The 22,513-nt window shown below is 39.3% G+C and overlaps 2 protein-coding genes across 4 annotated transcripts; one reads left to right on the top strand and one right to left on the bottom strand.

Annotated features, from left to right (window-relative positions):
- The first annotated feature begins 8,022 nt into the window (after nt 1-8,022).
- Nucleotides 8,023-12,192, top strand: LOC102705900 (probable magnesium transporter NIPA2). 3 transcript variants are annotated; one of them, XM_015836252.1, is made up of 9 exons: nt 8,023-8,140; nt 8,693-8,863; nt 9,331-9,387; nt 9,715-9,805; nt 9,890-10,050; nt 10,338-10,465; nt 10,547-10,684; nt 11,132-11,224; nt 11,692-12,192. In XM_015836252.1, exons 2-9 carry the CDS (start codon nt 8,737-8,739, stop codon nt 11,848-11,850), a joined length of 954 nt encoding a protein of 317 aa, XP_015691738.1. In that variant the 5' UTR covers nt 8,023-8,140; nt 8,693-8,736; the 3' UTR covers nt 11,851-12,192. The 3 variants fall into 3 exon arrangements, with proteins under 3 accessions (XP_015691738.1, XP_006652194.1, XP_015691739.1); XM_006652131.3 differs by lacking the exon at nt 8,023-8,140 and having other exon boundaries at nt 8,547-8,863; XM_015836253.2 differs by lacking the exon at nt 8,023-8,140 and having other exon boundaries at nt 8,808-8,853.
- A 6,082-nt stretch (nt 12,193-18,274) lies between these two features.
- Nucleotides 18,275-21,501, bottom strand: LOC102709172 (U-box domain-containing protein 9-like). Its single transcript, XM_006653247.3, has 2 exons — nt 20,761-21,501; nt 18,275-19,631 (listed from the first exon to the last, which is right to left on the bottom strand). The coding sequence occupies exons 1-2, from the start codon at nt 21,499-21,501 to the stop codon at nt 18,516-18,518; spliced, it is 1,857 nt and encodes a 618-aa protein (XP_006653310.2). The 3' UTR covers nt 18,275-18,515.
- Between the last annotated feature and the right edge of the window lie 1,012 nt (nt 21,502-22,513).

A 22,513-nucleotide genomic window follows, 5' to 3' on the forward strand; every position in this document is an offset into this window, starting at 1 on the left:
AACTAGATGTGACATGGTGCTATGCTTCGGGGCTCGACAATGTGTTGTTTAGAAGCCGGATCGACTTGTTTTGCAACTCCACCAAATCGATTGTTCATCAGAACCTTTCGAAAGATTGAGAACCCTTGTCCACATCGGTGGTGGAACATGGTGGGAATCCGATGAAAATGCTGAAAGCAGAGGAGGACGGAAGGAAGGAAGAGGTGCAAGAGACGTGAATGTGATGGGATTCTATGGGGTTGTCAACTATGGTAGTTTGATCTTCTCGATAGCATTGGTGTTGCTCCATGGGCTTTTCCATGTGTTGTCTCTCATTCGCTTGTGACCGCTAGTCATTGGCCTCGACCTCAATAACCATGACAACCATATGTACATAACCAAATCTATACATCATCTGGGCCTTCTTGGTATATGCATTTAAGTATAAAATCTCATCAAGCTAACATTGACAACAACATTGGTGTAGATCGGATGCAGATGGGTTGTCGTATCAATCATCCACCACCTACACAGAGGTTCCAAAAGAGGAGGATGTGTGCACATAGTTGTATACTTGTATATTTACCTCTTTCTTCTATCTCCCCTTCTAGAATGCTCCTTGTTCCAATGACTTCAATCACCCCTCTTTGTTATACGAAGATTAGTGTGGAGGGAGATATTTAGCCTAATTCTTTCTTATAATTAATTAAGGTGTAATGACTACGGTAGCCTAGACAATGTAGTCGGAGTGTAGGACCCTTCAACAGTGATGAGACGGTGGCTGTCGATTGTATAATTACAAAGTAAGAGTGCATCATTCAAGTCCTTTGACAACACACGGATATTTAGTACTTATATTTAATTTCCAAGCAGTTTTATCTTTTTTATTCTACTTATACAGAATTTAAATTTCTAACCATTAGATTTGGGGGGTTTTATCTTAGTTTACTCTTTAATCTTACCTTTTAGATTGCCATGGACATGTATATAAATTTTTATTTATAAATATATCGTTTGACTTAATGTCTAAATAAGCCAAACTATCGACCCCAGTATGTCTAAGGTAAATTAAATGAACTACTTGAATAGAAATTACCCCCCATTACTTTCTGGAAGAGAAGCAGCAGACGAAAAGTGATTACTATGGGCTGTCAGTGGGCTAGGCCGATACGAAGGTGACGAAGCCTATCAACTCCTGTGGTTAGATCGATCGAGCTCTATCATCTTGAATTTTTACATCACAGACAAATCGTTCCATGCATTATTTATATCGCATTAGCTCTATCCCATCGTTTGCTGGCGACGAAAATATATATGATACTTTAGATATTTAATAACAAAAATGATGTCATTAACTATTACTCTCTTCGAGTTTTTTTACACGATTAACTTTTAGATTTACGTTTAGCTATTCGTCCTATTCAAATTTTTTATTCAAATATACAAAATTATAAATCATACTATAGTTACTTTAGTAATAAATCAAATCATAACAAAATAATCAATACTTATATAAACTTTTTGAATAAAACGAATTGTTAAACGTAGATCCAAAATCAACGGCGTCAATTAAAAGAACACCAGTGAGTACAAAGCTAAAAATTACTTTATAAAAGTGAGATAAGGAATCTCTATATAAAAACTTTTAAAAATTATATTTAAGTACTACCTCCGTTTCATATTGTAAGACTTTCTAGCATTGTCTAAACTCATTCATTGATGAATATATATAATTTATATATGTTTTTAGATTCATTAGCATCTATATAAATCTAATCTAGACAATGCTAGAAAATCTTACATTATGAAACGGAGTGAAACGGAGGGAGTAATTAAAAGAATGCATAGCGATATCTTGGATTCGTATACATGCCATTGATTTGATCATGGGACCCGTGAGGCGTTTAGGCATTTGATTGCTAGTATGTATGCGCATATTTGAGGTCAAAATTTTAGCTCCATGTGTGCTAAGACACAAAACCATAGAAGTTCCTTTGTCAAAATGAAATCTTTAAAACAGGAGAAACCTTAGAGCTTGTGTTGCTATAAGTTGGAGTTAACTTTTGCCATACCAAAAATTTGACAACTCCAATAGTATCCTATATGCTAGGTAAGGATGAAAGTGATACGGATAGTTTCCGAGTTCCGAAGCTATTTTTGAATTCGGATAGGGCCGGTTCGGATTTTTTTCGGATTTTTCCGGATTCGGATTCGAATTCGGATAGTTTTTCCCGGATACGAATTCGAATACGATAATGTTGTTATCCGCCGGATTGCGGAATCGGTCGGAAACTATTCGGTCTTTTTTTCCGGATATCCGCCGCTTCATAGGCCATAGCCCAAATATTGTTGATTGAGCCCAATAGCCCATAAGGCCATAGCCAGGTTAACTCAGACCCAGACACCCAGTACGTGCGTGCAAGCTGCGACTGTGAGCATGCGACCAGTGCGGTATCGGCAACTCCACGCCGTTGGTGGGTGGCGGCGCATCTAGATCCCCACGCGCCCACGCCACCCGCCCGCCCCTGCCGCCGTCGCCCATCGCCAGGCGTCTCTCCACCTCCCCTCGTCTTCCTCCTCGCCATCTCTGTCGGCGATGCCGACGCCCCCACCACACCACCTCCACGCGTCGATACGGCGACGCCCCGCCGCACCACCTCCACGCGCCGACACGCCGACACCTGTCGCGGCACCATCGACGCCTTGTCAAGTCGCCGTATGTGACGCCGCTGCTGCTACACCACCACAAGTACGACGACGCCTGCCGCACCATCACCACCAACGAATCATCGTGGAGCCATCTTAATTCAGCGATTCATCATCTCAACTGGTGTTTGTTTGCTCTCTTGTATTCTGTGCATTTTACTGCTCTCTTCTGGATGAACTATCTTATGTATGAACTAAGTGTGAATGTGTGACAGGCTGTGACTGTAATGAATTTATTTATGATTAACTTATGCTGTTATGTACTTCTCTCTAAATTTGAATCTGTGACAGATATGAATTATGTGATTTACATGTGGTGTTTCGAATTTCAACACATGAATGTGGTGATGAACTGATGATGGGGTCATGTCGATGGTTTTCTATGATGTGTTTCATTGAAAGTCAATTATACAACTATTATTTTAGAAAAGGTAATCAACTATATATCTTCCTTGATTTGAGACGCGTGGCTTGAGGGGTTTTCAAATCCAAAAATTATTCGTTACCGTATTCGTTCCGTTTTATATTCGGTCCGTATCTATATTCGACACTATTCGATTCCATTTTCATATCCGGAGTTTCTGATTCTGATTTCATATCCGAAAAAAAATATGAAAATGAATATGATATAGCTAGTTTCCGTCCGTATTCGATCCGTTTTCATCCCTAATGCTAGGAATGCTATATTTTTTGCTCACACCAGTTTAAATTCTACACTACCAAATTGAAAACTTAGTTTCAAACCAAACAAACACTTAAAGTACCCCATTCGTTTTTTATTTGATGTTGTTAACTTTTAATTCTACGTTTAACGATTTGTTTTATTAAAAATACAATTTATTACTAAAAGCACTATAAGCATGAGCATAATTTCATATATTTGTATAAAGCTTTAAATAAGATGAACAATTAGATCTAAAAGTTAACGGCGGTAGGTGGACCGTAGCGAGCATAACCGGGGATAAACTTGGCAAACATTTCTCTAGGTTGCGCCGTGGTTGCTCTTGATTAAAACCCCCGTACTCTATGCTCTATGACATATGTGCAGTGATTAGTTCGATGAATATGCGCTACGATGTTGTGTTTAGTAGTGCTTAAGCTCCAAAAAGTTTTTGATAAACTGAAAATAGACTTAAATCACTCTGTTTTTACTATGTGCGCTCATGTTTCTATAGAAAGATTGAGAGCCAGAACCGTACCAAACAAGCATGGCGAATTAAAGACCATTTTGGATTGCCACATAAACGTGATTCCATATATGCAACTTCAGCAGTACTACCTGATTGGAGCTTGGAGTGGAGCTAAATTTCGATCATGTTAATATGGTAGCTTATAAAATTATTAGCAGTGCCAAAACCTATCCACGGGCAAAGAACCAAACTTGTCCTGCACAGAGGCTTCAATTAGGCATGGGGACCAAAAAAGAAACGAAAAAACAAAGCACTTTTGGGCCTAATCGTGCTATACTTTGGGCTCGGTCCAGGCCAGATTTCATGTGGCCCACCAGAGATAGCCAACAAAGCTGGTTCCACATTGACTATCGATAAATTTGAATATTGTTTTTTTTAAATCCATTATTCAACATTCTGGTGAACTGTCACGATGAACCCACGTATTAATATAAATAAATTGATAACAGAAAAAATTTAAATCATCCTGTCCACTTTCTCTATTTTTTTGTATTTAAGACCGTTGACATTCATCTTATTTAAAAATTTCATTGAAACAATACTAAATTATCAAATTATCATTGACGACAGGTGGAGAAGGGAGCACAAATTTCATTGAAACAATACTAAATTATCAAATTATCATTGACGACAGGTGGAGAAGGGAGCACACTGCACGCATATGCAAGAACCGTCATCGTACGTACAACTACTAATCTCTCCGTTTTTTTAATTAACTTTGTTGACTTTTCATCTGCGAGTGATCATTCATTTTATTTAAAAATTTATATAACTATTAATTATTTTTTTATAGTTTGATTTATTGCTATAATAAATTTAAACATGATTTATAACTTTACATATTTATAAAAATAAATAAATAAGATAAATAATCAAATTTAGATAAAAATCAACAATGGAAATTAAATAAAACCGAAGCGAGCACCTTGGACGTGCGTCCAAACCCAAGAATCTCCGAATCTTTCTCGCGTGAGAGACCAGGGTGGCAGTGCAAGGCACGATCCAACACTCGAGAACGTGCACACCAGCTAGCCGGAGATGTCTACGTTTCGTCTCGGGCTCGTTTGGGAACCGGTGAAAATCGCACGAAGTGTTGACTAAACTTTCTAATCGGATAATCGGATGTTTGAACATTTATTATGAATAGTAAATATAGATTATTAATAAAATTTATTTATAATTTTGGACTAATTCACGAGACGAATCTGTTGAGCCTAATTAATCTATGATTAGCCTATGTGATGCATAGTTGTGAAAGGGCATGTAACCTAGTAGTTACAGTGAACTAAGTAGCACCCAAAATCCTAAGTTCAAATCTCTATAGTAGCATGAATTTCAGATTGGGTATTCAAGGGGCTAAGTCCCTATTTGGGCTAAGTTCTCGAAATAAAAATAAAAAAAAATGACCTTATATATCCAAGTGGATACAGAGGCCGGGTAAAAGTACCCTTCTCTAAGAAAAAATGTGATACACAGTAAACATACGCTAATTATGAATTAAGTAGGCTTAAAAAATTTGTCATGTGAATTAGCTCTCATTTATGTAATTAGTTTTATAATTAGTCTACGTTTAATATTTATAATAAATGTCCAAACATCCGATGTGACATGAGACTAAAAAGTTTAGCCCGATCTAAACACCCGATCTAAACACCACCTTATACACCTCAATCTTCTCACTTTTACTTATAATTATAACTTAAAATTTAAAATTTAATGTTAATTTTACAGTTTTTAATCATAATTTATTTCACTTGATTTTAGTCGGTCATTGCAGTAGTTTATTCTCGGTATTTTTTAACTAGCTAAGGATGCATATTAAGAAAAAAAATACCTAAAAGTGTTACATGGTCGCTAAAGGCCATTATGCTTTATAATCAACATAGACCAAACATTATTTTGCTCTCGTAAAACGTTACGGCTTATTTTTTGACAAATGGGGCATTAATAATTTACATAAAAACTTGAGTAGTATAAAATTACTTTCTCCGTGCTAACATATAAGACGTTTTTGTTCTCCTCAAAGTTAATATTTAAATATTTTGATTAATAATTGAGGTAATGATATAGGTGTTTTGTATCATCTACTATGTAGTACCATTAAATTCGTATTTGAAACAAATTCATATCATGCAGGTACTGGTAATATATATATTACAAAGAGAATAATATCAAAGAATTAGTATATTTGGAAATGTTCTCTGTTAATACCATGGGGGCTAATAATTTACGGGATCCCATTTCCAAATAGCATGATATCGCCCGTCAACATTATAGGAGCTGGTCATGTTTGATGTCATTATATTTATAAATTATGTACCTGATCTGATATTAATAGAGAGATAGTGATACTTGTAATTATCAGATCGGATAGTCATCAATACAAAGTTATATCCGATGATACAACTAAGAGGAAGAGATGGGAAATGGTGGAGATGGTTAAGGAAGGTTAATTGTATAATCCAACTCATGTTAACGTTAATGTATGACCCAACATAATATATTAATATCCAACACTCTCACAATTTGTTGGAACATATATTGGATTGACTACAAATAGCACGGCTAAGGCCCTTTTGATTCAAAGGATTTTCATAAGTATTTTAGAGGGTTTTATTTCTATAGAAATTTTTTCTATAAAACCCTTTGGATCAAAGGAATGAATTCTATGAATTCTTATGAAATGCATCTTTCTATGCAAGTTTTGGAAGAAATTTAGCAAGAGGTTGAATCTCATAGAAAAAATTCTTTGAGTCTATATCTCTCCTTAAATTTCTGTGTTTTTCTTATGGTCCAATCAAACAGTCATTCCTACGTTTTTCCTGTGTTTTACAATCATCTGTTTTATACCTACATTTCTATCAAAATCCTATGTTTTTCCTATTCCTCTGTTTTTTCAATCTTGTGATTTAAAGAGGCCCTAAATATTTTTCTTTCCCCTTCGACACATTTAAATGTGATGTGTTAATTTTTATAGCTCATCTTACTGTACTCGTTTTATTTAACCTAGCTTATTCTCAATTTCTTTCTTCGCCTTTACACACGCGCACCCCTCGCTGCTTAATGGTATATTTGTTCCTCGTCTCATAATGCCAAAGTAATTTTCAACTTTATAATACTACAATTCCATAATTCATACCATTAACTAGCTATAAAAAAATCGATTTCCCCTTTTCAAAGTTGGTCTATATAAACAACACAGCCTTGCCAGTGGGGAGCAATTTCATTTTCTGAAAAGAAAAAATATTTTTTATGAAAAGAAATATTAATTTTATGATCGGTCGCTGCCAATGTGGCAGTCCCGTGCTCGTCCTTTTCCGAAAGAAGTTCCCATTGTAACGGAAGAAGAAGAAGGCGATCTTCCCCTGCAAAATCCGAGCGCCACCCGCCTCCGCCTCCTTCCCCAAGCCGCGCCGCCGCCGTCTCCTCCTCCTCCTCCTCCCCTCCGGCGATCTCCCCCCCCCCCCCCCACGGCAGGTACGCTCCCCCGGTTCCGTCTTTTCCCACCCACTCTTCCGAGCCCCCGTGAACTCTTGTCCGCCATCCTTTGCCTGATCGCTTCGTACGTGGAGTGGAATGGATGAGCCCTAGACCGTCCTCCTCCTTCTCGGGATCTTCTCGTCTCCGGGGGTTTCTTGCCGTTTGAACCCTAGATTAATCGCGAGTTTTAGCAATCAGCATTACCAGAATTTCTCTCTCTCTCTCTCTCTTTTTTTTTTTTGATAGGGAGAATCGGTTAGCGTGATCGATCCATCGGGGTTCTAGTCTGCGTGTTTTTTTTTCTGTTTTGCTGTTCGGCGATTAGCCATGGATTCTTTGTTCTTGTGAAAATAATTGGCACTAGTAGTGTTCTTGAGGGAAGCAGTAATTCGAAGAAGCTTGTTGTCCACAGTACGATCGTTTCGTTGTTCTCGGCGCCTTTATTTCCCCTGCTGGACAGACCGGCGCAAAAGCTTGCACCTTTCTTTCTTGAAATGCTTTTCCCGTGGTTGGCTTTCTCTTCTATCGTTTACTACTGCGAGCATCTACTGCTCATCTATATGTGTAGAGTTTGGCCGTGTCCTTTTCCTGCGCCTCACGAAATGCGTCCATTTGAGGTGTGCCAATAAGACGGAGGTCCACTCATGATGGAAATGGGACTCGCTGTTTTGGTTTTGAGGGAAGTGGTGGATGCGAGTTGCGACGACCGATCTTTTTCGTGATCTGTTTGGAACCGACTTCTCGTGAAGTGGTTTGGAACCTCGATTGGAGAGTTTTTCCTTGTGGTACAACTTTGTGCTAGTTGTTGCTAACTTGCTATTTACCATGTTTTCTTTTTTAAAAAAATGTTTTTAATTATTTGACTGGCTCACCATCTATGCTAATGCTATGCTCTGTTTTGTCTCTGCACTTGCCCTTTCCTTTTGTTCCAACTTAATTGGAGGATTCCAATTGAGTGGTTGGGCTCTTCTTGTGGATCTACTTCTATGTGCTCTATAGGTTGTTTATTCCAACTTTTTTAATTAAATTATGAATTCTCTTGTTCAGTGACCAAAATCTTGTGAGCTCTAAGTACATACCCAGGATTACTTTTACTGAGAGATGCAATTATTGCATCTAGGGCTGTCTGATAGATCGAAACGATTGAACTAGTTTAGCGGTTCCGTATTGGGTTGTTTTATTGTTCTTGTAATGGCACTGGATGCACCACTGCTACAAATTGAGACACTACAGAGTTGATTCTATATCCTATAACCCAAGGTTGTTGCGTTCCTTTGAGAAACAGAATCTAAACATTTTTAAGTGGTTTAGTGAATGGAAACTCTGTTGTTGTGTAGGACTGTTATTGGATTCTGCTGTTTTGGAAAGCAAATAGACTGAGATGGTGATGTCCATAGACAATGTGAGGGGCTTCGCACTGGCCACATCATCAAGTGCATTTATTGGTTCAAGCTTTGTGATTAAGAAGATTGGGTTGAAGAAAGCGGGGGATGCTGGGGTAAGAGCAGGTTGTGCCTCATCCTTTTTCTGGTTAAATAATTCATTTTTTATTTGCATATAAGGCGTTTTTTTAAGTGGTTGTTTGGATCCATGGACTTTTTTGGTCCCTTGTCACATCGGATGTTTGAACGTTAATTAGGAGTATTAAATATAGAATGATAACAAAACTAATTGTATAAATAAAGACTATTTCACTAGACAAATTTTTAAAGCCTAATTAATCTACGATTAGCAAATATTTACTGTAGCATCGTATTCGCTAATCATGGACTAATTAGTCTCAATAGATTCGTGTCACGAAATAGTCCAGAGTATGGGGTAAGTTTTTAGTCTATATTTAATACTTTTAATTAGTGTCTAAACATTCGATGTGGCAGGGACTAAAAAGTTGAAGAGAATGCCTTGTCCTGCAATTACGCTTCGGTATCTACACAGGCTCTTTAATTATAATCCATTCTATCCTCATGATTTGCAGGTTCTGGAGGATACTCATACTTATATGAACCATTATGGTGGATAGGAATGACAGCTAGTAAGTAGGGATTACATTGTGCTCTTTTCTATAATTCTATTGATAGTGCTTGCCAAAGAAGCCATTCTGAGTGTAACCCAGTTGCCATTTGTTATATCTACTAATTCATGAAAATAATTTTGTTGTTACTACTAAGGTAGCTTCTACGCTCATATGTTAGACACAATATTAGATGAAAGATTAAAATAATGAGTAACCGGTTGTCATAAGTACAACACAGAAACCTATTTCTATCATTATTTATATATGATACATATAAAGCTTCAACAATATTCTATAATAATACAATGTAAGCTCAAACTATAGATTTTATCTCCTCTTTTACAGTGATTCTTGGTGAGGTGGCCAACTTTGCAGCGTATGCATTTGCTCCTGCAATACTCGTCACTCCTCTAGGAGCACTGAGCATCATATTCAGGTTTTACACATATCTTTGCTTCTAGGAGATAATATTGCTTAATCAATAATATAATGTTCCCTTAATACTCTTTTATTCATTCAGTGCAGTGCTAGCACACTTTATTTTGAAAGAAAGGTTGCATATGTTTGGTGTTGTTGGTTGCATATTATGCGTTGTCGGTTCAGTTGGTATAGTTCTACATGCTCCAAAGGAGAAAAAGATTGATTCTGTTAACGAAATATGGCATCTTGCAACTCAACCAGGTAGATCTTATCTCAAAGTTTTTTAATAGTTGTTCTAGTTGTCATTGCAGTAGATATAGCTATATGTTTACCTTTAGGAAAAGTGATTCTCGAACAATCAGTTTCTTGAGAATATTCACATGCATGACCTGTTTTTGTGGAAAACCCATTCAATGTGCTGCGATTTTCCCATCATTCTACCAGAATTAATGTATGTATGTGCTGCTTGTGGATATAGTTTCTAGGTAATTATAGGTATTCTACTTTTTAAAATTCATTTTGGTGCATAAGAATAATTTTTCTTTCAGGTTTCATAGTCTATTCTTGCCTGGCGGTAGTTGTTGCACTTGTTTTAATTTTCTGGGTCGTTCACCGGACCGAACAAAGGAAAATGCTCGCATATATTGCAATTTGTTCTCTGATGGGATCTCTTACGGTAGGCTCACTGTCCTTAACAATTGAACTGTTTGAATCAAGTTGATCCATTACCTTCTAATAAAGCCTGTACTTGAGGCAGGTTATCAGTGTAAAAGCAGTGGCTATTGCTTTGAAGCTCTCATTTAATGGAGTGAACCAATTTATCTACATCCCAACGTGGTTCTTTATTGTTGTGGTGATTATATGCTGTTTAGTGCAGCTCAATTACTTAAACAAGGTACATGGTCACATCATATGGAAACATTGAGCACTTTTTTACTTGAAGAGATCGTGCTGTTTCTTGTAAATAGATCGCTACTTTTTTTGTTACTGATATATGTTTATTACTGGTACCATCTATTTATTTTGGTTCTTGTGGCTCAACATGGGACTTCTGTTCAGAAAAAAAATCACATGAACAATGATCCATGCCAAGAACATCTAGTCTTTCTGTAAAATAAATATTTACTTCACACTGAATCTTGTGCGCTGATTTATTTCTGTGTAGAGTCTATCACGTATGAATCATTCCCCATCTCTCACAAGTTCCTTGATTTCTTCATTTTACATTTCTTAATCGTGTTCTATGCTTTACATCATTTTATCTCGGCCTGTGAGTCTAACATATTGAAGTCAATATCTTCTTTCTTTTCTTAACCTTTTCTGTGAATTTTTTTTATTGTAGGCACTTGATTCATTCAATACAGCTGTTGTTTCTCCTGTCTATTATGTGATGTTCACCATTCTTACTATTATTGCCAACATGATCATGTACAAGGTGATGTGCGCATTGTTTATATCTTTCATTAGTTCAGTTCATATGATATTTCTACATTAAACCACTTGCCTATTTGATGAAACCCAACTCTGAAAGTATAGTGTGTTTCTTGAAACTTCATTTCACGGAGAAGCTATAGCACCATCTTGAAATTTGCTATGTAAAACTAAAACTTTAACATCTGTCATAAGCTGGTGTATTCCATGTCTAGTATGACATTGTTGACCAAAAAAAATATTTCATGCCAGTATACATGATATGCATTGTTCATAAAAGGAGCCTGTATCAAGATTCTTGTTGCAACTGGACTTGTAGCATTCTTTTAGTTTGACTCAGAGAACTAGTTTTCGAATTATGCGTGACATTCCATTGTTCATCTTCTGTCTTTTGATAGTGTTAACTCATTGTTAATGTGGCTTTTTTGGAGATTGACAAAACATTTGATGGTGACTAAATTTTCATTCCAGGACTGGGCCTCTCAGAATGCAACCCAGATAGCAACTGAGCTTTGTGGGTTTGTGACAATTGTTGCAGGAACTTTTCTTCTGCACAAGACCAGGGATATGGGAAACGAACAATCTGAATCACCATCTCTGAGAGGAGAATGTGAACTCCAGAATCATTAGCTAGTAACATACGTCGTTGAACATCTAACATATACAATACCTTCTAGGATCTCAACACATGATGTACCTTGGAGTCACTTAAATGATACTGAGTTAGCTCGTTGGAAATTTAGGATATATATACAAGCAGAATCATATGCTTTTCGCTGGAATATTTTGATAGATCAATCATGGAAATGGTTGACCATTTTGTTAGTTCATGAAAAACTAAGTAATTTTCCTTTGTAAATAGAGTTTGCGAAACTTGTGTAAGTACGTGCTGTGAAATGCCGAAGCAATGGCTCAGCTACTCCTGTCGTCCTATGTTGCATAAGCCGAACCATTTATAATATCAATGCAATGCCCATCTTTTGGTTTATTATAGGAATAAACGGAACGACATATTTATAAATAAACAATAATTTATAAATAAAAATGTTATATATATATATATATATATATATGTTCTTAGCGATCTAAAAGTCAAGATTGAAAAATAAACTATGATGAAAAATCCTAAAATCAAATCTAAATTTAAGATTAAAAATTTAAATTTTGATTTATAATGAGGGTGGACACAACCAGCTTTCCTACTGTGCTCATTTAAACCCTCATTGGTTTTGGGGACAAGGCCAATTTTGTAAAACCTTAAATCAAATTACCATAAAACTATAGATTTAAAAAGTAATCACAATTCTACTTGTTATGGATCTATTTATTCATATAAAAATTTTGATTTATAATGAGGGTGGATACAACCAGCTTTCCTACCGTGCTCATTTAAACCCTCATTGGTTTTGAGGACAGGGCCAATTTTGTAAAACCTTCAATCAAATTATCATAAAACTATAGATTTAAAAAGTAATCACAATTCAACTTGTTATGGATCTATTTATTCATATAACTACATATTTTGTAAACAAATATGCAAGGACAAAAACACAAGACCTAGATAGACCATAGGAAAAAACACATTGGTTTCTTAGATTCATAATTAATATGTGCATCCACAAATAAAAAATAATCTATCTCAATGCTTGAACCGCAACAGAAAAAAAAAAGGAGGCTGCAACGATGCTGACGATGATGGACATCCGGGCTTTACTTTAAGCATGACTTGATTTTTACATAGTTATAGAATTTTTTTAATAAGATGAATGATCAAACACATATAAAAAAAGTCAAAAATGTTATTTATTGAAAACCAAAGTGAGTACAACAAATCATTATAGCTACATTTTTTTTGTTATTTTCAATCAATTTGTGGTTTTATAGTTTACCATTGTCCATCTTATAATTGACCACAACATCAGTATTATATTTGGTGTTGGTTGTGGCTTCTTTAAAAGCAAAGAACAAATTTACTCAAGTATCGTTTGATCTGAAGCATCCACCGCTGATCGAACGGCCAGGACTAATCCTCGTGCTGCAATTCTGCAAATGCTCTTGTGCACAGGTTGTGCAGAGAGGCATCTCAGCAAAGCTGAATGATTGACGTGCGCACACTATATTTAGTTTTTCTTTTTCTTGATTTATGTGGGTGCGTTTCATAAGTAAAATGATACCACATTTGATCCAAAATAAGTTTATTTTTTAGTTTTTAAAATAATATTTCGACTCTTCGTCTTATTTAAATTTTTTTACGATTAATATTTTTATCGTTACTAGATGATAAAACATGAATAACACTTTATGCGTGACTAATTTTTTTAAGTTTTTATACAAACTTTTTATATAAGATGAATGGTTAAACATTAAACATAAAAATCGAAAAATAAAATTATTATGGGATAGAGGTAGTATGCTATTTTAAAGTTTTTTATATAGAAATTGATTATCATACCTTTTAAAAGTAGGTTTTAACTTTTGAGTGAGTAATTTCATAATATTAAAAAAGTAGATAATCTTTTATGTTTTGCTGTATTAGCAACAAAAGAAAATAATCATTTTTCAGTTTTTTGATAAAATGTTTTAACTCTACGTTTTATTTGAAATTTTTCTGCGATTAATATTTTTATTTTTACTCGATGATAAAACATAAATAGTATTTTCTATACGACTAATTTTTTAAATTTTTTAATAAATTTTTTAAATAAGACGAATGATCAATTGAAGAAAAAATAAAGTTATTATGGAACGGAAGAGGCAGTAGCAATAGCGTGGTGTAGCATTGAACGAATCCAACACCATTGCGCCAATTTTCGTGTACGCTCCCGCCACTTCACGCGGCGTCGTTTGAACGGAGGCGGCCGTCGCGACCCTCCGTCTCGTCGTATCCCGGCGCCACCAAAACCCCTCCCTCCCGCACGCCACGACGCCGCCGCGCGCGCCAGCCCTGAGCCTGAGACATGGAGCCGACCGTACGCGACGTCCTCGCCTTCCACCGCATCGACCGCGCCGCCTACGAGCTGCTGCTCTCGCTGGGGGCCCCCCGCGCGGCCGCGCGCAACGCCGTCGCGCTCCTCATGTGGCTCCACCACCACAGCGCCAGCGCCGGCGCCGGCGCCGGCGTAGACGCCGTGGACCGCGCGCGCCGCCTCGTACGCACCCCGGAGGACGCCGCGCGGCTCGTCTCCGAGGCACGCGCCGTCCTCCACGGCGGCGGCGCCGCCGCCGCCAGCCTGGAGCTCACGCGGTGCTGCTGCGGCGGCGGCGCAGAGGAGACGCTCATCTCGTCCATCCTGGGCGGCGGCGGCGTCGACGTCCGCCGCTTCTTCGCGCTCGTCCCGGACGACGCCCCGCGCCGCGGCGTCGCCGAGGTGCTCGACGGCGTCGGGGCGCTTGTGTTCGACGACTCTCTGCACGCGCTGCTGCGCCGCCACGAGGAGGAATGCGGGTGCACCGGCGGCGCGCTTCTCCCGCCGAAGCTGGCCGCGCCGTACCGCCCTCACCTGGCGCCGGGTCCGGCGGATGCGGCGATCGGGGACGACGGCTGCCGGTCGCTGTTCGTCACGTTCTCCAAGGGGTTCCCATTAACGCGCGAAGAGATCGAAGAGTACTTCACTGAGTACGTAGCTCATCTCCAACTCTCAAAGCAGTGCTACTTAATTACTGCATGCATGCGATAAACTTTGACCGATTAGTTGGGAAACCATGCATTTATGGGTTCACCATTCCGGTTCATATTGGGATTTGGGAATACCATTTTTCAAGCCTCTTTTTCTTAGTCCAAAAGCAAAATTATTATACAATCACCTATGATATTAAAACTAAAAAAAAATCATATTGTTGCCCTTAGCTTTTTCGGCCACTCGTGCTGTTCGAAAACTTTCCAACCTTAACATTTTAAATTATGGATTCAGGAAACTGTTATCTACTTATCTTTCTCCTTAAGATTATTAGAATATTTATTTCAAAGTTTAAATCTCTGTATTTTGATATCATAGGAAAAGAAATGTTTTTAATTTGAAGTTAAAAGTTAACTATTTTTCAGAGGTTGAATGATATAAATCCAGGTTATATATAGATGAAAACTTGAAGGTCAAATTTTCAAATTCCAATATAAAGAAATTCTCCATATAGTTTGGTAATTACTATCATTTTGGATATGGTTAAGGTCAAACTTTTAAAATTTTGACTATAAATATTTTTTTAAAATATTTAGTTTGAAAACTGTTATACTAGGATAACATGTATAAATGGGTCTAAAAATTTCTTTAATAGAAATACATTTTTGTATATAATATATTAATATAATGGAAATTCGTAGATAAATTTTGGAGAGCATTTTGTTGTTCAAAATGATAGAAATTATCAAACTGAAAGGAGTGATAAGCTAGGACGAGGATGAAAAGTCCAATACTATATAACTGACCATCCTAAAAAAGTAGACATATACAAGAAATTGGTCATTTTGGTTGTGTGCGTGCGGGTAATTAAATGGCCATGTTGCGACTTTAGTAATAGAAAATGTAATGAAGGTGATATGTTAGGGTTTGTGTCATATGGTAACATTTATCGGTGCGCCGACGGCATATACTATGGTACTATTTCACAAGTCATGAGGGATCATGGTGACATTCACAAAATTCTCTTATGTGTGACAACTGACAACCAGTGTTAGTGGGGAATTTAACTATTTACCACTATTAAAAGTGACATCTATTTAAATGTCATTCTTATGTTTGATCTTATATTTTTGCTATCGGAGAGAGAAGATTGTCTAATGTTTTGTCACTATCGACTACATGACATGTCACATCATAGTGCCAACATGGATATGATGTCCAGAAAAGTCTATTTTGCCCATGGTCCAACGTATTTGATCTCCATAGTGGTGTATACGGTATTTTTATTTTGGTGATTCAACTTATATAAAAATATTTTTCTAATAAATAAAAATATTATTTAGTTAAAAAATTATATAAGTTGAATCACCAAAATAAAAATCCTGAATACAAACTACGGAGAGAGAGGGAGATCAAATACATTGAACCATGGGCAAAATAGACTTTTTTAGGCATCATGTCCATGTTGGCAAGGTGATGTGGCATGCCATGTAGACGAAATTGGCAAAATATTAGACAATCTCCTCTCTCCGATGGCAAAAATATAAGACCAAACGTAAAAATGACATTTGAAGAGTTGTCACTTTTAATAGTGGCAAATAGTTAAATTCCCCTGGCTAGCAGCCACAGGTTGGTTGAGTTTTTTTTTTCTAGGACTTTTTTCTATATATTCATGGTTTTCAAACTACAGAGAAAATTGTAGTTTTGACAATCGAAACTAGTGGCGGAACTAGACCTAGTTCATAATTCCTTTAGTATCATATAAAATTTAAAAATAGATAATACTACATTAACTTAGCCTTACTCTTTGAACTTCTATGTTCCGCCCCCTAACCGAAACTACTGTTCCACTTATGCTGCAGGAGGTGGGGCGACTGCTTGGAGAAGGTGATGATGGAGAAGACGCCGGCGGCAGGTGGGCCACCGACGTACGGAAGGGTCGTGTTCCGCCGCCCGGCGATGGCGGCGGCGGTGCTCGGCGGGGAACGCCTGGTGAAGCTGGTCATCAACGGTCGGCAGCTGTGGGCGCGCAACTACGTCCCCAAGGCAGCCTAATTCAGCCATAGCTCCACCAATTAAGCTAGAACACACACCAATTACATATATATATATACTCCTATACTAGCACGCTTATGAGAGACAATCCACAGTTTTTGTTTAGGCTATATACATGAGAAATTCCACGGGGCTTGACCACGGTTAAGTATCAAATTTTACACTAAAAATGTTTCGCACCTTAAGACATTGTATCTAGATATATTAAATTTTACACTAGAAAATATGGTAACTTCTAATAACATTCTAAGGATACTATAAAATACCTTATATACGTATATAATTAGATATCAATACGTAGCTGACTCCGGTGCATTTTACTGGTAGTAGAATTTAATCCATAGTTCCATATCATTGATATATTTTTATCGGATGACTGTGATTAAATTATACTACTAATAATATTAGGTGTAGTATAAATTTAAAGGGATAATATTGTCGTTTTTATTGTGGTCTTTATTATAAAAAAATTATAAAATACTACTAATCAAGTAATTAACAAAGTATAAAAACACCCCTTTTTACTGGTAGTATAAATACTACCAGTAAAATACACTGAAGAGTTGCCCTTTCAATATACATAGCCTCCCATGCATGGGCCATTACATACGTTATGTTCTGTGATCCATCATCCACCATGGCCATGTCATTCGTAAAGAAGAAAAAAAGTGGATCAAGACGTTTTTCAGATAATGGCAATAAACCATGTTGGATGGCTTTGATAGAAGATAGGTGATTAAGCAATTGGACATGCAAATTTTATTAGATGACTTTCATTAAAAAAAATTAGTCCGTTAAGCCAAAATGAGATCGGTTTGATGGATTTTGGGAGATTTGCTGCCCACCTGTTGAACTACATTGCATCAAGGCCAGCGGTTTTCAGACATTGAACAGTGCATCAAGAGAACAGCTGGAGCTGGACTCTTGTTTACAACTTGTATTACAGGTAGACAACTGCACTGAGATGTTATATATAAGAGGAGAGAGTGATTGTTTGGCTTATTTAGGGAAAAAATAATTTGTAAATAAAAAATTCATATACATGATCTTACCGATCTAAAAGCTAAGACTGGAAAAACTATGATAAAAAGAACTTAAAATCTACTTTAAATTTAAGGTTGAAAATTTTAATTTTTGTTTATAAGCATAATCAAAAACGAAAAGATAAGACTCAAGGTTATGTATGTTTCAAATTTTAATCTGACATGGAAGGATCAGATTTGTCAGAATGCACACAATTTCATACGTTATCTCAGAGAAAAGGATTTCAATATTGACCTCCAATGCTTGCAGTTAGCCAAAGACACGCCAACCAATTGTATTAAGACTTGGAAGTATGTAGCTAAACTTCACATCCATTGAAGCTATATTAATCAGGACTGTGGAATGGCAATTCATCAATACAGTTTTTTCAGCTATACACACTGGAACGGTACAACAATGATATGTTCAAATACTATCAGTTATCCTTTTGACATTCAGAAAAGATCAGAATAACTCTTTAGCTTGAGTTGAGCTACCGTAATGTACAGGCTACAAAAAATGTGCTATGTCAAAGAATCAGGTATGACTCCCAGCTACAATTACACTCCTGTTCCTACACACATGTTGGCCTGCCGATGATCAACCTATGTATCTGTATGTCCGAGGGTGGAACGACCTCCTCTGCAGCCATGAAACAATGACCCTAATATCCTTCTTGGTCTGCTCTGTTAAATCAGTATCTATAGGCATTTCCAAAATCCCCTCAGAAGATGTTTCAGAAGATGTGTCACTGGCTGATCTTTTTGAGGCAGATGCACGAGCAATGTTGACACACCTTTGAATTTTCGCTTGGATGAAGGTATCCCAGAGGCTCTCAATCATCTTCTCGCAGTTGTCATCACCAACAAATGATTTCAGCTTATCCAGAATCTGAGTCATGGCCAGCTCAAAACCCTTAGCCTGCAACAAGATGCTGCGGGCTTCGTCCACCAGGTTGTCGTCGCGCAACAAGGATATAGCAGCATCTGCTACTCCCTCTCTGAGAAATCTGCCCCAGTTCTCCTGTGCTTCGCAGAGACTGGCGATTGCCATTGCCACCGTCTGCTTGACATCTCTGTCTGCCACCAAGAGCAGCAGCTCCATCAGTGCAGCAAATCCTCCAAGCTCACCAATCTTGATCTTGTTGTAGTAGTTGTCAGCCAGCAACCCAAGGATTTGAGCACACTTGACTCTTGTGGCCACAGGCCCTAGCAATGCCCTTGCAATCAGCACGGGTATGGCATATCGATCATCTCCTAATATCACTTTATTGGGGCTGTAGGAAGCTGTCTTCGCGATGATTTTGAGGATAATGCCGTCCAGTTCTGGGTCAGGGTCCAGGCATGTCTCTGGTAAGATGCATGCAAGCTTTGTGATCATGCCTGGGCTTCGGCCGAGCAGATGCAGGAACGAGCACTGAGCATTGTTCATGAGTTCGTGCAGGCGTAAAATGGCATCAAAAGTTTTGTCAGAGATGCTAGGGGAGTGAGCCAAGAGGCTGATTTCATTCAACAAGGCTTCCTCATCAGAAGATATATTTGCTGGTTCTGCAATTGCCGTCACATCTGCAATGTCATTTTCTCTACGCCATAGCGTTATGCACAGCGCGATGAGGATATTGGGGATGAATATGTTGTCGTCGAGAATCTCATCAGTTACTGGACAAACGCGTCTGTTTTCGCTCCACCATTTATCCAATGCCAAAACATCAACAGTCTGTTGCCACAGAACAGATGCAGTCAGTTATCAGTGAGATAAAAAAAAAGCAAGTAGAATCAAGGAGTTAATATTCACCATGGATGATTTCTTTTATTCTTGACGAAAGAGATAAATCCTCTAACCGACTAAGAAGCACAGTAGTTAGAAAAATTATGGTGAGATTTAATAGGACAAATGGAGATATATAATGAAAAACAAATCCTTTGTAATATATGATCAAACAATTTAAACATATGGATTTTTCTACATTGCATCACTTGAACAAACTCAAGGCATCTTGCAGGATCAAACTCAGGCAACAAAAAACTCCATTTTCACGTATAATCACATTTGAATCTCTGAATTGCGTTCTATAAAAGGCCATTGCTGAAATCTACATGATGAAAGACAGGAACTCCACAACAATGGTGTACTTCAGGGAACTCGTCCCATCAAGATTATGTTTCTTTCCCTTTTTAAAGAGAACATGTAAAAAAAACAACAATTGCAAATTATAATAGTTTTGTTTGGTGATATCCTTTGGCCCAAAGGAGCAAGCATAACGTTTTCTGAAACAAAACAAACTCTAGTTGGAATCAAGTCCTCCAGAACATGTAATCATAGCACCTAAGGGAAGATTCCAGTCAGAACTTGATTTTAGCAATCTAAGAGGAAATCTGACATCCAAAATAAAGTGCTTCTAGAATCCAAACTAACAGTAGCGTTACTAGATAAGAGCTCAGTTCCTCATAGACAGACACTGACAAGCCAATAGAACACTAACATTTCCACATTGCTACCAAGCCCAAAGGAGCAAGCATAAAGTTTTCTGAAACAAACTTAATCAAGTTCTTCAGAACAAGCTACAGGGGATCTGAAATCAACCTAACAGAAATAACATAACAAGATTCCAGGCGGAACTTGATTCAAACAATCTAAGAGGAAATCTTGAACCCAAAGGAACAATAACATTGCAGATTCCTCACAGACAGAAATTTGAACAAGCAGACAGATCGCACTAAGAAAAGATTTCCACATTGTCACCAGCACTAAGAAAATAGTAGGAATTATCCAAGAACAAGTGTAATGGCAAAGAACAGCGCAAGAACATGCTAATAAATTGAAGAAGGTTAAAGATTTGGCGCACCTTTCCAGAGGAGATGACGACCGGATTCTCCATGACCTTGTTGGAGATAGGGCAGAGGAAGAACTCCGGCACGGACACCGAACCAGTCCAGTACTTCCTGAAATCGGCGCCGCGGTGGGGCTCGTCGGAGCGCGCGGCCTGCAGGGCCCGGAACGCGCAGTCGAAGAGCTCGAGATGTGGCACCGGCGAGCGCTCCTCGTCGTCGTCAGCGCACATCTCCGTGAACCACGCGAGCTCCTCGATGGCCTCCCACCGCCGCAGCCACCGCTCCAGCCCCGCCAGGTCGAGTACCTTCCGGTCGACGAGGAGCGCCCTCTTGATCTCCCCCAACCGGACGCCGGCCGTCGCTGCCATCGTCATGTCCAAGAACTCCACCCTCGCCTTCTCCCTCCTCTCCGCCTCGACGTTGGCGAAATGGCCGACGACCGCCGCCGCGTCGACGACGGCCGGCGGCGCCTCGAGCTGCGGGAAGGAGAAACTCCCGGGCTTCTCTTTCCCCTTCCGCGTGACGGCGGCGGATCCGCCGCCGCCATCCGACGGCGCGAACAATCTTTCCCTTGAGGCGCCCTCCCTCAGCGAGGAGATGATCTCCTCGACGAGGCTGCTGCTCCCGTTGTCGGCTCGAGCGCCTCCAGATCGCTGACCCGAGGCGACATCCGGCGACGCCGTCGGGCTCCTCCTGCGCGTCCGCGCCGAGGCGGCGGGGGACCTCGGACTCGACGGGGCATCCGGCGACGCCATCGGGCTCCTCCTGCGCGTCCGCACCGAGGCGGCGGGGGACGTCGGGCTCGATGGGACATCCGGCGACGCCGCTGGGCTCCTCCCGCGCGTCCGCGCCGAGGCGGCGGGGGACGTCGGGCTCGACGGGGCACCCGGCGACGCCGTCGGGCTCCTCCCGCGCGTCCGCACCGAGGCGGCGGGGGACCTCGGGAGTCCGCCCGGCCAGGGAGTCGGCGGAGGGGACGGGAGCCTCGCCCTCCGCGGCGGCCGCGCCAGGGGAGGTATGTCCTCATCGCTGACCCCTTCCTCCATCCAGTTGATGATACCGCAGCCTCCGTCCGTGGCCGGCGAAGCGGGGAGGCGCCGGCTTCTTGCGTTCTTGGCGTCTTCTTGGCTAGAGAGAGAGTTGGGGAATTTGTGGGAGGGATGGGTTTTGGCGGCAAGGAGGCGAGGGCGGTTTGGGTTTCGGCCGTGCATGGACTGTGGATGGGCCGAGATTGATGCCCATCTAAAAGAGATTTTTATTTTTTTTTTCATTTTTTATTATCAAGAAAAAATTGTTTTTAAAAATAGCAAATCTAACCCCCAACGCCTAGCAGCGGGCGTGAAATATAAAATGCTCACTGGCTAGCCGTGGCATACTACGCGGCAACCGACAAAAGAAGTGTGATGTGCGATCGTTGGATAGTCATAGACAAGAAATGTGACTGCAATGGTTAGATAGTCATAGAGTGTGAATTTTGCAGTTAGTCCCTCACCGCCCATCTACTAGGCGTTCTATCACGTAGACGAGGCCATCTGCAAAATTGCTAATACAGATAGGTAGAGAGGGCCTAACCATTTTGTAAGCAGCCCCTTAGAGTATTCCTAACAACTCATCCATACTATCATTTGTATAACCATCCAAAATAGATTCTCTATTCATATCAAATATCACTCCAACATAATCTTCACATTACATCATTCATATATATTTTATTAATATTTTACGACCACATCTTCTTATGTTGTTATCGCTCTATCCTCTTGTGAT

Source organism: Oryza brachyantha, chromosome 4, assembly GCF_000231095.2.
Source record: "Oryza brachyantha chromosome 4, ObraRS2, whole genome shotgun sequence".
Taxonomy (NCBI): Eukaryota; Viridiplantae; Streptophyta; class Magnoliopsida; order Poales; family Poaceae; genus Oryza; species Oryza brachyantha.